This window comes from Macaca fascicularis, chromosome 1 (assembly GCF_037993035.2).
Source record: "Macaca fascicularis isolate 582-1 chromosome 1, T2T-MFA8v1.1".
NCBI classification, from domain to species: domain Eukaryota; kingdom Metazoa; phylum Chordata; class Mammalia; order Primates; family Cercopithecidae; genus Macaca; species Macaca fascicularis.
In genome coordinates, this window is record NC_088375.1 from 142,378,508 (window position 1) to 142,397,485 (window position 18,978).

General features: G+C 37.7%; 1 protein-coding gene across 1 annotated transcript in view; it reads right to left on the bottom strand.

Annotated features, from left to right (window-relative positions):
* The window catches only part of EPHX4 (epoxide hydrolase 4), a 35,511-nt gene that overhangs the window by 6,339 nt on the left and 10,194 nt on the right, over positions 1-18,978 (bottom strand). Inside the window, exons 3-6 of the mRNA XM_005542747.5 lie at positions 15,646-15,803; positions 12,946-13,074; positions 10,169-10,272; positions 7,906-8,054 (exon numbers count right to left, since the gene is read on the bottom strand). Of these exons, the coding sequence (XP_005542804.3) occupies positions 7,906-8,054; positions 10,169-10,272; positions 12,946-13,074; positions 15,646-15,803 (540 nt within the window). The remainder of the gene's footprint in view (positions 1-7,905; positions 8,055-10,168; positions 10,273-12,945; positions 13,075-15,645; positions 15,804-18,978) is intronic.

Here is an 18,978-nt window from a genome sequence, read left to right on the forward strand (position 1 = left end):
GAGACTCCGCCTCAAAAAAAAAAAAAAAAAAATTTTTTTTGTAGATACATGGTCTCACTGTGTTGCAGGCTGGTCTCTAACTCCTGGCTTCAAGCAATCCTCCCACTTCAGCCTCCCAAAGTGCTGGGATTACAGGCACGAGTCACTGTACCTGGCCCCAAGAACTTTATGATACTGTAGTTTCCCACTCATGAACATGATAAACCAGAGCTGGTTTTCAGTAGTTTATACCAGCAAGTCTGTATCAATTGTGAAATTATTACAATACTTCTCGGCAGGGCAGGGTGGCTCATACCTGTTATCCCAACATTTTGAGATGGCGTCGTTTGAGGCCAGGAGTTCGAGGCTGGAGTGAACTGTGATCATACCACTGCACTCCAGTCTGGGCAACAACAAAGTGAGACCCTGTCTCAAAAAAAACAAAAAACAAAAAACTTCTCTACTGGTTGGTAAATAGTCACTGTTCTAAGCCCACATTATTTAATGTCTTAGAATAAATTTTGATAATGCATAAAGGTCATCTTTTGTTAGAGTCATTCCTATATGCCTCAGAATTTTTTGTTGCATTTGCAGGTGCATCTGTTTAAGAAATATGTGTTTTATAATGGTTGTTGGTTTGTGAGACTATAATTTTGTATCTTGAACTTTTATGTATCAACTCTGCTGAGCTGTTTTAATTTTGATAATTTTCCTGTAGATTCTCCTGGTTTTTCTAGATATATAAACACATTGTCTATGAATTATTATTTCTTCCTTCCCTGATTCTCCTGGTTTTTCTAGATATATAAACACATTATCTATGAATTATTATTTCTTCCTTCCCTGATTCTCACTTTTTTTCCCTTATCTTACATGCTGGCTAAGACGTAATACAGTGGTGAAGAGAAACAGTTATAGTAGTCAGGTTTATTTATGTATTAATTTTTTTTGAGACAGGGTCTCACTCTGTCGCTGAGGCTGGAGTGCAATGACGGATCTGGGCTCACTGCAACCTCCGCCTCCTGGGTTCAAGCGATTCTCGTGCCTCAACCTCCAGAATAGCTGGGATTACAGGCACCCACCACCACACCCAGGTAATTTTTTGTATTTTTAGTAGAGACTGGGTTTCGCTATGTTGGCCAGGCTGGTCTTGAACTCCTGGCCTCATGCGATCCACCCATCTTGGCCTACCAAAGTGCTGGGGTTCCAGACGTGAGCCACTGCACCTGGCCCCTCAAGTTTATCTTTATTCATTGTTTTTGAAAGAAATGCTTTTAGTGTTTCATCACAAAATGATGTTTACTATAGGTTTTTGGTAGACAAAGTTCCCTTCTTCATTGTTGTGGTAGTGGAACCGTAATATGATTAACAGAAAGGCACCAGCTGACACAGAGAATATCAAGTTTAATGACAAAGGAAAAAGAAACTTACAAAGATGGTTTCATAAAGCAGGAGATAATATATTACTCTCTCAGATACCAGTGAAACTTTCCAGGCCCTCCAAAGTTTCCCATGGAAATACAACTGTGAAGAGCACTACAAATGTATTACTTACTTTCTAATACAAAGCAAGTATTTTACCATTTTAATAGAGGTTTTGTATATCCTTGGCCCCAACTCCTGAAGAATCTTCTATGCCTGCCAGCTCTCCAGGTGCAAACAATCAGTGGAAAACACCCTCAATGTTTTATTATTATTATTATTTTCTGGAACAATTGAGTAAAGCAAAGGTCTGTTTCCCAGAAATATCCCTTCAGCAGATGCAGGCTTATCCCACCTATCTGAGGTCCACTCCTTTCTCCTCTATTTCTAGATTACTAAGAATTGTTGCATGAATGTGCATTAAATTTTATTAAACGCTTTTTCTTAATTGATTTAGCTGGTCATAGTTTCCCTTTTAATCTATTAATGTCATAATTAAATTAATGGATTTTTTTTTTTTTAAGACGGAGTTTCGCTCTTGTTCTCCAGGCTGGAGTGCATTGGCATGATCTTGGCTCACTGCAACCTCCGCCTCCCAGCTTCAAGTGATTCTTCTGCCTCAGCCTCTGGAGCAGCTGGGATTACAAGCATGCACCACCACGCCCAGCCAATTTTGTATTTTTAGTAGAGATAGGGTTTCTCCATGTTGGTCAGACTGGTATTGAACTCTCGACGTCAGGTGATCCGCCTGACTCAGCCTTCCAAAATGCTGGGATTACAGGCATGAGCCACTGCGCCCAGCCTAATTAATGAATTTTTAATGCTAACTCGTCCTTGGTTTAATTTTTTAATGCATACTGAATTCAGTTTGATATTTTATTTTGAATGTGTGGATCTATGTTTATAACCTAAATTGACCTATAATTTGCCTGTCTTATTCAATCCTTGTTTTGGTATGAAAGTTATATTAGCCTCATAAGATGAGCTGAAATATATCTTCCTTTTATAATATCTGAAAGAGTATTTAACAGTGGGATTTTCTGTGATAAAACTTACCTGTAGGCTGGGTGCGGTGGCTCACACCCGTAATCCCAACACTTTGGGAGGCTGAGGTGGGTGGATCACCTGAGGCCAGGAGTTCGAGATCAGCCTGGCCAACATGGTGAAACCCCGTCTCTATTAAAAATATAAAAATTAGCCGGACACAGTTGCACAAGACTGTAATCTAAGTTACTGCGGAGGCTGAGGCAGGAGAATCACTTGAACCTGGGAGGCGGAAGTTACAGTGAGCCGAGATTGTGCCACTTTACTCCAGCCTGGATGACAGAGCAAGACTCCGTCTCAAAAAAAAACTAACTTACCTGTAAAACCATCTAGGCTTCTATGTATAGCTGTGTATTTGTATGTCTATGTGTGTTACTATAGATATGCTTTAAATTCATATTGGTTAGCTATAAGTCTTTTCATGTTTTTGAATTCTTCATGAGTAGTTTTGGATAAGTTATGTTTTTCTTAAAAATTGCCCATTTTGTCAAAGTTCTAAAATTTGTTAACTTAAACATTTATACCTTAATATCTGTAATATTTGTATTGATAGTTATGTTTATTTACTGCTTTCTGGTTCCTAACTTTGTTTATTTGTGCCTTCTGTTTTTTCTTAACCATTCTTGCCAATAGCTTATCTATCTTAGTAGTCTTCAAATAATCGGCTTTTGGTTTTGCCACTTCTCTCTATTGTGTCTTTGTTTTCTATTGTATTAATTTTTGCTTTATATATGTAATTTAAATTGTTTGTCTTCTAATTTATTTTTGTTTACATGTTCTTTTTCTAACTTCTTAAGTTGAACTCTTACGTCACTGATTTTCAATATTTCCTAATATAATCTTTAAAGCTATATATTTCTTCCTAAGTATTGTTTTAACTATTCCTCATGTTTTGAAATATCATTTTTTCTAAGTTTTTACTAATTTCATAGATTTTTTACCCATAGTTATTCAGAAGTCAAATTTCTGAATATATGAAGTTTTCTAAAAGTTTGTTGCTATTGTTATTGATTTCTACTGTAATGTGTTCAGAGAAAATAATCTATGTAATATTTTTTGGTATTGGTTAAGATTTTGCTTTGTAGTCCAGTATGTAATCAATCTTCATAAATATTCTTTACATTATTGAATAGGCTGGGTACAGTGGCTCACACCTGTAATCCCAGCACTTTGGGAGGCTGAGGCAGGAGGATCACTTAAGACCAGGATTTGGAGACCAGCCTAGGCAACATAGTGACACCTCACCACTATTTAAAAAAGAAAAGAAAAGAATGTGTATTTTTCTGATTGTTAGGTGCAGAGTTGTACAGATCAAAGATATTAATAGAGTTGTTGAAATCTTCTATATCCTTGTTAATTTGTTTCTGCTTGATTGATCAACTTCAGAGAGAAGTGGGTTTAAATCTCCTATAGTAATTATGGATTTGTCCATTTTTTCTTGTAAGTCTGTTACATTTTGCTTTATTATCTGATGCTTTATTATACGTTTAGAATTATCTTTTTGCAGTATAGGTCCTATAGCTAGTCTTATTCCCAGTTCATCCTGGTTCCTCAGGTCCAAATTTTGGCAAGTCTTTGGAGGAGGATATAGTCCCAAGGAGGCTTAGGTTAATAAATGAGGGCTATTTTCATGCCTGACTATAATGTACTATACCTTATATTTGTAGTCTTACTGTGCATTACATAGCCCTGTTGTTAATGATATACTCAGCTTTGCTTATCTATATAAAGAATTACTTGGGGAGGGGGGTCAGTGAGCTTCTAGAGGTCTAATGAACCTTTCCCTCAACGAGATTTAACGTATAACCAGCTAGTTTAAAAATCCATCTTTTGCCTTGATAAAACTGTTTTGAAGTTTATAGGCCTGCTCGCTCTCATTCTCTCTCTCTCTCTCTCTCTCTCTCTCTCTCTCTGCTAATTAACAGGATTCCAGTGACTACTCTTGGGAATGCAAGTCCTCCTAATAAACAACTATTAGTAAAAGAATCTCGGAAAGATGAGAATATTTTCCCTCTTTCCTTATAGATACTTACAACGTACTGTTCTACAACTCAAAGCAAGCACTATAAAAAGATAAACTGAGAACATGTTTGAAAATTGTCGTTCTTGTCTCCTACCCAAAATTAAGATTTTAAATCTTTTTTCCTTAATATAAAAAAAGACTTGTTTGAAAATGTGCCATTCTCTCTATTTTCTCTTTACAAATGTTATTTGTAAAAACAAATAAAAACCAAACAAGAAAACATGAACTTCAGACACTGTTACTTCAGATATTGTTGCTATATCCTATAAAATATAACCTGTAGCCTCTGCAATCTATCTGCCCTTTTTTTTTTTTTTTTTTTTTTTTTTGAGACGGAGTCTCGCTCTGTGGCCCAGGCTGGAGTGCAGTGGCCGGATCTCAGCTCACTGCAAGCTCCGCCTCCTGGGTTCACGCCATTCTCCTGCCTCAGCCTCCCGAGTAGCTGGGACCACAGGCGCCCGCCACCTCGCCTGGCTAGTTTTTTTTTTTTTTTTTTTTTTTTTGTAGTTTTAGTAGAGACGGGGTTTCACTTTGCCTTGCATGATAAACTGTTACCTACAAAGACCATTTAAATTAACATCTCTGTTTTGCTAAAGATATATATATATTTAAATATATTTGTAAATTTGTTCTTGTTATTCAAAAAAGATTTGGATTTACCTCTTCTTCCCTCATTCATATAATCTCATGACTCCCTTTGGATTCCACAGAGTTTGAAAGATTTTGTTTTATTTAAACCAATACCTGCTGTAACTTTCCATCTCTTACTTTCAACCATTTTGTGTCCTTATGCTTTAATTGTAACTGTGCAAACACCATATAGATGGATTCTTTTAAAAATCCAATCTGATATTCTCTGTTTTGTAACTGGCAATATTAATATATAAATGCTGGTTGTGCATACTGACATGTTGAAATTGTTTGTCATTTCAGTTTGTGATATTTACCCTGCTTTGCTTCTTTTTCTCCCTTTCTGCCTTTTTGATAGTTTTAAATTTTTTTATTGACAGGTTTTAATTGATTATTTCCTTATTCCCCTCTACTGGTTTGAAAACAATACTATTCTATTTCTATTATTTTATCATAAAAAATTATTAGCATATATATACATAGGCAATTTCTAATTCTATCCTCCATATAAATTATAACTTGCTTTTTACATTTTTACTTCATTATCTCTCTAAGCTACATTCTGGGTAATTTGGGGGGATTTATCTTTCAATTCATAATTCTCTTTGGCTTGTCTGATCTGCAATTTAACTCATCTATAGACTTTTAGATTTCAATGACCATATTTTTCATTTTCTAGAAGTTGTTTTTCAGCTCTTTCCAGCTTGTCTTGATATTACCTTGTTCTTTTCTCATATTTTTTATTCTTTCTTATGTGTAATTATTTAAACATACTTAATAGTCTTTTTAGTTCTATTATTTGAAAGTTGTAGGAGTTTGGCTGCAATTGTATTCTGACTACCATTCATGGTAGGTTAATTTTTTTTTTTTTTTTTTTTGAGATGGAGTCTCTCTCTGTCACCTAGGTTGGAGTGCAGTGGCGTGATCTCAGTTCACTGCAACCTCCGCCTCCTAGGTTCAAGCGATTCTACCTCAGCTTCCGAGTAGCTAGGATTACAGGCATGAGCCATCACACCCGGCTAATTTTTGTATTTTTAATAGAGACAGGGTTCTGCCATGTTGGCCAAGCTGGTCTCGAACTCCGCCCACCTCAGCCTCCCGAAGTGCTGGGATTATAGGCGTGGCCCAGGTTGATATTTTTAAATTTGGATTATGAACTCACCTTTAGGGGACTTCATCTGTGGGAATATTGTGAGGCCTGAATTGAGATGTATCCTAGAGAAGTTTTGTCTTTGTTTCTGCCAGGCTTCCTAGGGAATGTTAACAGCCTAAGGCATGTTAACACATAATTTCTGCCCTGCGAATTCCAGAATCATGGAGGTAGCACAAATTCAAATCCATAAACCTCAAATTCAAGGCCAGCTGTGGCTCCTAATTCTTAAGAGAAATGAAATCTCATTTTTTTCCCTAAGTACAGACCCAAACTGACAAATATTCATGTCTTACCTTTCACGCTATACTTTCTCCCCAGACAATATGTTCTAAAACCAAAGCTTGTCTCTACGTCAGTGACTCCCAGATCTTATATATCTTCATCCTAGATTCTCTCCTCTGAGTTCCAGACCCTACTATCCAACTGTGTATTTGAATATCTAAAGTATCACCTAAAAGTCAACTAGCCTAAGATCAATAAAATTCATGACTTTCCCATAAAAACTAGTCCCGTTCTAGTGTTTCCTGTCTCAGTAAATGGCATGCTTATCCATACTGTTGTACATGCCAGAAATCCAGGATCCATATTTGACATCTCTCTTCTCATTCTCCCTCCAACCCATTGCCAACCCCTGTCAGTTTTACCGCTTAAGTATCTTTTAAATCTGCCCACTCTCTCCATCTCCACTGTTTTCAGACTAGTTGTTCAAGTTACCATCATCTCTAGCCTGGACTGCTGCAGTTTTCCCACATGTACTCTGAAAATTCTCCAGTACATTCTCTGCGCTATGGCCACACTGAACTTATTCAAATACACATGTGGGTTGTTTTTCTTTTCTGCTTGAGATTCTCATTCACTGGCTTCACATTCGTGGTCTTTACATCCTTCATATGGTCTACTTGGCTGTGCCTGGCCAGCTGCTACCCACCTCTTGGACCCAGCCTCATAATGCTCTTCTCACCCTTACTTTCTGTGCTCCAACCAAGAAGCCATAATTCTGTTGCTTGAAGCTACAACCCTCTTGCATCTTCCCACAGGGCTTTGGTACCTGCTGTTTCCTTTTTCTGGAATGCCAGTCCCCCTGTCCCCAATCTTGTCTAGTCAATACTTAAGTCATCCTTCACTTCTTTGGTCTAACATCATTTCCTCAGTTCTCATCTCTTTCTTTCAAAGCCTTTCTGTTCATTTATAACTATTCACTCATTACTGTGGTTATTTGCTTAATGTCTGTTTTCTCTATTAGGCTACAAGTTTTGTGAGATCAGAGACCTTATCTGGTTTTGCTCATTACTATGTTCTGAGTACTAACACAGCCCAGAACATAGTGATTAATAAATATTTCTTGAATAAATAAATCATTATTTAAAAATAACTAAAAATATACATCTATTCCAAATAATGTAAAAGGAGAGAATAAGTGGATAGAGTTATGGATAAAACAAGTGACAGCTGCATGGAGGATTTGTGATATTATTCTGTCTACTTTTCCTTATGTTTGAAATTGTCCATAAAAAGATTATGCAACTTACTAAAAAATTAAAATACCTTATTTGAGTCTTTGGATAAGTGGTTAACTTAACCTTAAAAATAAAATATTGTCCCTTTAGGGTCAGACTGAAATATTTTTATTTAACTAAAAAGAAATTATACTAACCTGAAGATATTTCGGTAATGGTTAATTGGGCCACTTAATGCTCCAGGCTGAGAAAAGACATAAATATAAGCTTCAAGATCCTCTGTTGTTAATTGACATCCTTTTCTTCCAATGCCAGTGCTATGACTGGTAAACAGATGTTTCAAAACCTAATTTAAGTGAGAAAAGAATAATTAAAACTTTTTAGTTATCTATTAATAAGCTAAGTCTTTGGCTTTGGAAAGGGGATGGTGGTCATTGTGCAGTGACAACTCCTAATTTCTGCTCTAGCCAAATTTGAGATCTCATTGTTTATACATACATATTCTATGCATTTCTGCTTTCCTGGCTTTATTTTTTCTATATTCTTCCCTTCTAATCTCCCCTGCACACTTCATTTTTATAAAAAGCATCCTGTCTTCTTGGTGCCTATTCATATTCTACAAGACCCAGTTCAAGAGTTCCTTGGATAAATGACTAATTCCCCATCTGGGCAGGAAAGAAAACATAAGCCCAGGACATTGAGGAGGCAAGCTATCACTGACTACAGGGATTATATCAAAAAGCCACAAGAGCCAACCTGAAGGAATGCCTCATTTGATGCCTATTGTGGGATAATTTGGGCATCCAAAAGAATAATGACTATAAATGATTGGTATATATCAAATATATATTCATTACTCTAAAAATTGTTTGTGAAAAGAAAAAGAATGAGAATATATCCTGCCATTCTTGTGTGAACTATATTTCAGAATAAATAGATGTGGAAAAATTCTTTATAGCAGAATTTCAATTAAAACAGAAAGAATTATCGAATTAGAAAATCACCATTTTTCATACCCTAATGAAATAATGGGCCTCGGCTATGATCACTAATGTATGCTAAAATTAATTTGGTGGAAGGATGTGAAGAAATTTTGGATAGGCTGACAACTCATGAGCCCACTGATCACTGTTAGCATTAGTAAAACTGGACCAAGTAGGTGTCATGCGCTTCCTTGATGGGATGTGTTAAGAAATACATAGCACCACCTATTAAGTATCCTTTTCAAATTAAAATTTAATCAAGCCTCTAGATCACCAGTACCTATGAAGTAGGAAAAACAAGGGTTAGAGGAACAAGTTAAATACCACCATGATGAAGCAATCAGCTAAATCCAAAATATGGAGCTTTCCTCAGGCAAATTTCTTCAATAAATAAGTGAGATTAAAAAAAAATAAGAAAAAAAAGAAAGAAGGCACTATTATACATTTTAAAAGCTGTAACAACTAAATACAAGGTATAGGCTTTGGTTCCTGATTCAAACAAAGGAAATACATCAAGACATTTATGACAGTTAATGAAATTTGAATGGGTATTAAATGATATTAAGGAGTTGTCATTTATTCTGTTAGGTTTGATAGTGGCATTGGATTTTTCTGTTTTTTTTTTTTTTTAAGTTCTTATCCCATCACAGTTATACACGGAATTATTTACAGGTAAAATTATATTGTGCCTTTTAAAAATCCTCACCAATATCTAATACCACGTGAGACATATAAGAAGCATTTAGGCTGGGAGTGATGGCTCACGCCTGTAATCCCAGCACTTTGGGAAGCTGAGGTGGGAGGATCGCTTGAGGCCAGGAGTTTCAGACCAGCCTGGGCAACATGGTAAAACCCAGTCTCTACAAAAAATACAAAAATTAGCCGGGCATGGTGGTGCATGCCTGCAGTCCCAGCTACTTGGGAGGCTAAGGTGGGAGGATTGCTTGAGCCTGGGAGGTTTGAGGCTGCAGTGAGCTGTAATTGCACTACTGCACTCCAGCCTGGGTGACAAAGCAAGTTCCTGTCTCAAAAACAAAGCAAAACAAAAAAATAAAAATAACAAAGAATAATTTAATAAATTTCCAAGATATTTGCATATGACTACTGGTGTCAGTGTACGTGCGACACTAATATCTGCATGTTTACTTTGTTTGGGGCTTTTTTTTTAATCCCAAAGTCTTCTACTTTGCTGCTATTAAACCTGACATTTGTATTCCCTCATCTCCCCATGAGATGTTCTCTAAAAAGGGGTATGCCCGTAGGGGCACAGTCTCACAAAAAAATTGAAGAACAGCCAGGTATTTAAATACATAAACAGAGACTATGAAAATAAGCAAGACTATATGTAAGTTCTTAAAACCATTTGTTAAGTTATAATAATTTGCTTTCATTTTTCATTATTCTTCTTAAAGGTGGACTTTAAAACATTTTTCATTAATAAGAATAATACATTATTTGTTTGATTTGTTTGGCTTACCTTGAAATCATTTATTGAGAACATAAATTCTGGGAACCATGGTATTTGGAAGAAGTAGTAATAACTGGATTTCAACAGCTGAGCAGGGTGTCGTAAAATATATTCTGAAATTAAAATGCCATGTTAGACCTTATCCAAGGGGTATAAATTACTTACTGTTAGAAGAACTTCTTTTTAGGATAATTTCACTTTAAGATGATCCCATAAAAGAATCCATAAGGCTTCTTTGGAACAATTTCTATGCTCTTATATCTTATTATGAGTATTTCAGTATTTCCAAAATGTATATCACTTTATTTATTTTTTATTTTTTATTTTTTTGAGACAGAGTCTCACTCTGTCACCCAGGTTGGAGTGCAATGGCACAATCTCGGCTCACTACAACCTCTGCCTCCTGGGTTCAAGCAATTCCCCTGCCTCAGCTTCCCGAGTAGCTAGGATTACAGGTGCCCACCACCGCACCTACCTAATTTTTTGTCTTTTTGGTAGAGGCAGAGTTTCGCCATGTTGGCCAGGCCAGTTTCGAACTCCTGACCTCAGGTGATCTGCCCACCTTGGCCTCCCAAACTGCTGGGATTACAGGCATGAGCCACTGCGCCTGGCCTTATACACTTTAAATAAAAAGAAAGTTTCACTGTATGAAATCTTGACTCAAAAGGGAACAGGAAGCCCAAACGACACTGCTTTTCCTCCAAGGTCATTATCAGTGACCTACCACTTTTCCTAGGAATACACTTCTTCACCACCACACACTGGTGGTAAACTAACTAATTAATTAAATTTAATTAAGTGCTAGTTTCACTTAACAGTGTCCTTGATGAAACAGCAAAAAATATTAATTAAACTTGACCTTTGAGTACATCTTTTTAATTATTCTATGTAATTAAATAGAAAGTACACATAAAGCAGTTCTGTTGTCTCAAGACAACACAAATACAATGATTGTTCCAAGGAAAAGCACTTCTACAATTGTTTGAGTTGACGGGTTGAATTAGCTGTTTTTTCTTTTCTTTTCTTTTTTTTTTTTTTTTGAGACAGGGTCTCACTTTGCCTCCCAGGCTGGAGTGCAGTGGCACAGTCTCAGCTCACTGCAGCCTCAACCTCCTGAGCTTAAGTGATCTTCTTGTCTCAGCCCCCCAGGTAGCGGGGACTACAGGTGCACACACCACACCCAGCTAATTTTTAGCTGCATTTTTAAATGTAACATTGTTTTACTTGAGAGAATGACTAACAACCTATCATCAGTCAGACATGGGTATTTGGCAGATAATCTCTTGAAAATTAACAAAGTGAGCCTGTCACGTCAAGGAAAAGAATCATCAGTAGTAGTTGCCATTGATAAAAATCAGACTTTCAAATGAACCTTAGAACTCTGGAAAACTTATATCTGCTACTGTGAGCTTCACAGCTTTGCAATACTTTAAAAGCTTTTCTGATGAGATTAGGGTGATGCCAAAGAATGTGATTTTTTGATACTGTTTGATGAAATGTGTCAACTTATGGAAGATCTGCATAAATCAGCGAACCAACATCTTCTAATGCATGATGATAAAAAACCAGGCACGGATAAAAGATCCAATAAAAGTACTAGGGAGACCTGTGGGTTTTAATAGCTCACACTATTAAAAAAACATTTACATGCCATCACATTCCACATTGTTACCTTTAAGAAACTATCGGCCAGGTGCAGTGGCTCACGCCTGTAATCCCAGCACTTTAGGAGGCTGAGGCGGGCAGATCACAAGGTCAAGCATTTGAGACCAGCCTGGCCAACATGGCGAAACCCTGTCTCTACTAAAAATACAAAAATTAGCCAAGCGTGATGACGGGTGTCTGTAGTCCCAGCTACTCGGGAGGCTGAGGCAGGAGAATCTCTTGAACCCAGGAGGCAGAGGTTGCAGTGAGCTGAGATGGCGCCACTGCACTCCAGCCTGGGCAACAGAGCGAGACTCCATCTCAAAAAACAAAACCAAAAACGAAAACAAAACCATTAATTTTTAAGTTTGGTATAGTATTAAGAAAGAAAATCCACAGTTATCTGAAAAAGCTATTAAAATACTCCTCCCTTTTCCAATTACAGATCTGTGTGAGGCCAAATTTCTTCATATACTTCAATTCAAACAACATATTGCAACATATTGAAGAGATTTGCAAAAATGTAAAACAATGACACTCATTTCACTAAAATTTTGTTTTGGAAGATGTAGTTAGCTTTCATTTAAAATATGTTATTTATGTTAACATGTAATGGTTTATTTCTTTTGAGGAATTAACATATAAATATTTTTAAATTTCTATTTTAATTTCCAATACAGTGAATATTTATAAACCATATAAGTAAAAGCTCAATGGGGTCTTTAATAATTTTAAGAGCATAAGGAAGCCCAAGACCAAAAATGTGAGAACTGCTTTAAAGAATACTGCTATTCCTGACAGCCAAAGCAGTCAAGCAAGAGGAGATTTTATTTCTAGGCTGTCAGGATTCATTACTGTCAAAGCAATGTCACTGTATGTTTCCCTTTATCCCTCCCCAAGTTAACAGTAAAATCTTTTTTTGAAGGAATAAAATTATGTAAGCAAGTATAAAGCTAAATTTTCTTAGATTCCCCTAGAAGATTGAAAACCAAGGTATCTGACACTATCATGTGCTATCATGGTTTAGTCACTTAGTTTTAAAATATTATAGTAACCAAATTTTGCTGTTTCTAATCCAAAATGTCAGTGGCAGGAGTGAATTGTCACATTAGCAGAACTGTTTTGATAAAACTTGAACTCACCTGTAAATACATTTGGATGAGGGAAGTTAATAACAATAAGCTTCATCACCATTTCAGGATAACAGATGGCAATTAGCCAAGCAATCATGCCTCCCCAGTCATGACCAATAAGAACACATTTGCTATACCCTGTAATCAAGAAATAAATGTTGACATCATTAAAAAGAAACAGGTGAGTGCACCGTTACCTCACACAAAATAGTTATACTTCTGAAGCACCTCTTTTCATTATCTTATCCTAATTATGGACTTTGTGCAGATATTGAGTTCAGTGATTCCAAAACTTGTCTGTACATCACCTACATAGCTCCACTCTAAACCTATAGATTGAGAATCTATGCCAGGAATCCATATTTTTTTAAAAAAATCTGAAATAGGCCGGTGTGATGGCTCATACCTATAATCCCAACACTTGAGAGGCAAAAGCAGGAGGATTTCTAGAGGCCAGGAGTTCGAGACCAGCCTGGGAAACATAGCAAGACCACCCCCCACCAAACCAGCCATCTCTACAAAAAAATAAAGAAATTAGCCAGGTGTGGTGGTGTCCACCTGTAGTACCAGCAACTGTAGAGCCTGGGGTGGGAGGATCCCTTGAGCCCAGGACTTCAAGGCTGCAGTGAGCCATGATCATGCCACTGCACTCCAGCCTGGGTGACAGAGCGAGACTGAGACTCTGTTTCTAAAACAGAAAAAAAAAAAAAAAAAAGCGGCGGGGAAGCGGGGGTATAAAACAAACAAAACAACATCTGAAATAGCTAATGTTGCTCAGCTCCGGTCCCATGGACCTGAGTTTGGAAACCATGGTAAAGATTGCACATAATGAAGTCAAAAGCAAGATTATTTTCTTTTTTTGAATGTTCAGAAATTTCTAGTTATAGTAAAATTATAAATGTCTCATCTATGTCCAACTCATAAATCTTTATTTCCAGGAAGCATCTATTTCTTCTGTAACTTCATAAATCCTATGTACAGCTCAACACAGAAAGTTTGTCACTAATTTGGAACTGTGAAGTCAAATTGAAGTAATGGAAAGTCTTAATTATAGCACCAATTTTGCACCAGTTTCATTTCATGTAATCACTCAGTAATTTAAAGTAGGTTAAAATGTTGATGAATAGAGATTCCTACAGGATTTCCATTGTATGGATGGATAAAATTCATTTGTAATTTATTCCTGGAGTACTTAAAATTGCTTAATTCTTTCAAGGAAGTACTTCTCACCATCACTCCTCACCACTATACTAATACACACACATAGGCATAGACACACACACATAAATCTTGTTTATATTAATTATTTGCCTAAAAATTTCATGATGACAAATTTAGGCCAGGTCTGACTGAATTATCACAAAATCTGAAACATAATTGTTCAAAATCAGTGTTGGAGTCTCTTTTACTGTAATCAGACTAAATGACAACATTGTATGTGACACCCCCAGACCCCAACCATTTTTTCTCCCCTAAAAATATTGGCCTGATCTATGCTTTCATTAGATTACTGTAGAAAGTGCCTTTCATTTCATGGTGTTTCTCACTATACTGCTTCCCTTAACATACTGATGGTAGCAGCTTGGTTTCAGTCAAAAGGGATATACTATTAATAGATTGGATTATTGTTAAAAAATACTTACTTTCCCCTTCTCCCTACTGTCATAGTAGTCTATCTGCTGCCCTTTGATTTTAAACTTGGCCATGTGATTTGCTTTGGTCTCATGGTGGCTGTATAACTTGACTTTGGGCTCCACCATATGACTTGCTTTGACTAATGGGCTGCCCGTAGAAACTTGAGCTTGTGCAGCTGAGCTCACCCACTACCATTGCCAGGAGAAAAGCTTCCCTCAGGCAGCCACTCCCTTTTAGCTTGGGCTCCAGCCCAACTCACAGAGAGAAGCCAGTCCCAGCTGGACCTGCAGCCTGAGGTAAAGACCAGAGGAGTCCAGCCTATGGTTAACCTGCAGATCCATGAGCACAGGAAAAAATGGTTATGACCCTATGTCACTGATCTGGGGTGGTTTGTTTCACAATATTATGTGGTTCTAACTGATGGATAACAACAGAAATAATGCAAGTGCATCTGTATTTTATAACATTTTAAAATGAGTATTTAGGTGTGTGTTCTAAAGAAATAAATTTTCTAAGTACAAAAATAAAATTTTCAATAATTATTTCTGAAAATAATAAACAGCATACATTAGGTCTATTTTTTTTTTTTTTTTTTTTTGAGACAGAGTCTCGCTCTTGTTGCCCAGGATGGAGTGCAATGGCACAATCTTGGCTCACTGCAACCTCCACCTCCTGGGTTCATGCCTGGATAATTTTTGTATTTTTAGTAGAGACAAGGTTTCACCATGTTGGCCAGGCTGGTCTCAAACTCCTGACCTCAGGTGATCTGCCTGCCTCAGCCTCTCAAAGTGCTGGGATTACAGGCGCGAGCCACAGCACCCGGGCCGTTAGGTCTATGTTTAAAAACAAATCTGAAAAGTCATTCTTGGCTGGTAGATGGAATAGTTGCTCTAGATGCATCATTTTAAATTTCCTGTATAGATATTTTGGGCTGACTACCTGAAACCATGGTGACAGGATCCAGATAATTTGGGGAGATGGAATATGCATCCTCCCAAGAAAAGATGTCATCGATTCACAATTTGTTGAATGTTTGTCCCTTAAAAAGAGTTGTTTTGTTTCAAACTAACCTACCTAAAGAATCTAAAATATCCTTTATGTCTGTAATTAGACAGTCCAGTTTATAATTCTGTCGATGAATGGGAGCATCTGTTTCTCCATAACCTCTCAAATCCAGTGCTACAACTCGATATTCACTTTTAAATTCTCTCAGTTGGTAACGCCAAGAATACCTGCAGGAAAAAAGGAAGCGTTTAAAATACCATATTTACTAGAACAAAGAGTAACATTACAGATTTTCTTTTTCTTTTCTTTTTTATTTTTTTTGAGACGAGTTTTGCTCTGTCACCCAGGCTGGAGTGCAGTGGTGCAATTACAGCTCACTGCCGCCTCAACCTTCCTGGCTCAAGTGATCCTCCTGCCTCAGTTTCCTAAAAAGCTGAGACTACAGGTGCACATCATCACACCCAGCTAATTAAAAAATTTTTTTGTAGACACGGGGTCTCCCTATGTTGCCAGGGCTGGTCTCAAACTTCTGGGCTCAAGAGTGATCCTCATGCCTTAGCCTCCCAAAGTGCTGAGATTACAGGTGTGAGCCACTGCACCTGGCCACATTTCAGATTTTCTCAGTGGAAAACTGTAAGAAATTCCTTATTTTTAGAACAGATATATAGCTGCAAGTAAGCAAGAAAGAGACCTACTTGAGAAGGAAACACTGACATTCTATTAGAATTATTTTATCTTTTTACCAATTCCAGTGGAGGGTAACAAAGTGCCACTATTTACAGAAACTACACAGTATCAGATACTAAAATCATTGTACTTACATAAGTCTTAATAAGTCCATTTTTTAAAAATTGAAACAAGGTCTCGCTATGTTCCCAAGCTGGGCTCAAACTCCTGGTTCAAGTGATCCTCCTGCTTTGGCCTCCCAAAGTGCTGGGATTACAGGTGTGAGCTAACATGTCTGGCCAATAAGTCAATTTTTCATTTGCTTGTTTGTTTTGAGACAAGAGTTTCAGTCTTATTGCCCAGGCTGGAGTGCAATGGCGTGATCTTGGCTCACTGCAACCTCTGCCTCCCAGGTTCAAGCGATTCTCCTGCTTCAGCCTCCCAAGTAGCTGGGATTACAGACCTGTGCCACCATGCCTGCCTAATTTTTGTATTTTTTTTTCTTCTTAGTAGAGACAGGGTTTCTCCATGTTGGTCAGGCTGGTCTCGAACTCCTGACCTCAGGTGATTCACTCATCTCGGCCTCCCAAAGTGCTGGGATTACAGGCGTGAGCCACTGTGCCTAGCCAAATAAGTCAATTTTTAAAGCTTTTCTTAAATGGTGTGTATAGCCACCATGGAATCTGTACTATGAACAGTTAGTTATTTTACAGCCCGAATTTCTAGATAATAAATTGATTATATTTATCTGAAAAGTAGATTTTACTCACCTTACTCCACTGTCAAATAGGGTCAATGTTTTAGTAATAACCACAGCTCATTTATGGGTGAAAAAGTCTGAAGGCTTTTTTAAAAAAGATTATCACCGAAATAATCTAATAATAAAACAATCATTTAAGATAAACCTCTGCTTGCTAAAGCAAAATTCTGTGGAGAAGATCCTGAACCATGAGTATAAGCAAGAGTGATACTAAAAACATTTAACAACCAAAATGGCACCAGCACTGACCAATTAGAACAGCCACAGTGCTGCAGCCAAGTTCTGGAGGCCACTGCTGAGCCAGGCATTCTCCCTTTGCTTGATCATGGAACTGCAGAATTAATCGAAATAGAGAGATCCATGAGATTTTCTTTTTCAAATAAGCAAAACCATTTTAGATAACCAACAGAAAAAAAAGACATGGATTTTAAAAAGTGACTCACTATGTTACGGGACTCAAAATATGCATTTAAAAAAACGCATCTGCGTGCACATTTGTTCATGGAAATACAGTGTAAAATTATCTGACACAAGCCAAGTGGGAGATTATGGTCTGAAAATACTTTTGGAGTGCAGAAGGCAAGCTAACAACTGAATGTTAAGATTATAAACCAGTGTAAAGATTGTAATATAAGATTATAAGCCAACAGTGAAAGGGGGGCAATGATATGAAGTGACACACAACAGTAAGATCAATGTAACAAACAGGCCAGGCACAGTGGCTCACACCAGTAATCCCAGCACTTTGGGAGGCCGAGGTAGGCAGATCACTTAAGCTCAGGAGCCTAGGCACCATGGCGAAACCCTGTCTCTACACAAAATTAAAAAATTAGGCCAGGTGCGGTGGCTCACGCCTGTCCCAGCACTTTGGGAGGCCGAGGCAGGCAGATCACCTGAGGTCATGAGTTCGAGACCAGCCTGACCAATATGGAGAAACCTTGTCTACTAAAACTACAAAACAGGCGGTGCATGCCTGTAATCCCAGCTACTTGGGAGGCTGAGGCAGGAGAATCGCTTGAACCCAGGAGGCGGAGGTTGAGGTGAGCTGAGATCGTCCCATTGCACTCCAGTCTGGGCAACAAGAGCAAACCCCATCTCAAAAAAAAAAAAAAGAAAAAAAATTTTTGCTAAGTATGGTGTCATGTGCCTGTGGTCCCAGATACTCAGGAGCCTGAGGTGGGACGATGGCTTAAGCCCAGGTGGCAGAGTTTGCAGTGAGCTGTGATCGCGCCACTGCACTGTAGCCTGGGTGACAGAGCCAGAACCTGCCCCGCCCCCCACACAAAAAAAAATCATTGTAACAAATGAACCACCTTACATCATCAGGAAGAGTGTCAGACACATATTTGGAATTATTAATGAATATGGCATTTTTTGATCTATCACTAGGATATTTATATTTTATGAAAATCTGCCAAAGCATTGCCAACTAAGATGGATTTGAAAATGTTAACAAAAAACAAAAACAAAAAAAGAATAACAAAAAAGAAAAAGGAAATAAACATGTCTTCTGGCGGGGTGCAGTGGCTCATGCCTTTGAGCCTAGCACTTTGGGAGGCCAAAGCGGGCGGATCACTTGAGGTTAGGAATTCAAGACCAGCCTGGCCAACGTGGTGAAACCACATCTCTACTAAAAATACAAAAATTAGCCAGGCGTGGTGGTGGACGTAATCCCAGCTACTTGGGGGAGCTGAGGCAGGAGAATTGCTTGAATCCGGGAGGTGGAGGTTGCAGTGAGCCGAGATCACATCACCGCACTCCTGCCTGGGTGACAAGAGTGAAACTCCATCTCAAATAAATAAATATATAAATAAAATAAAATAAACGTGTCTTTTTTGGCTAGGCTGTAATGTTGTTAATCTTGTCTGTGGATTGTAACAAATAAAGTAGCTTGTTTCCTTAAAGATACTCATCTGTCAACACATATGATTGTATTTTTTCTGATTTGCCTTACTTAAAATTTTGAATTGATTTTT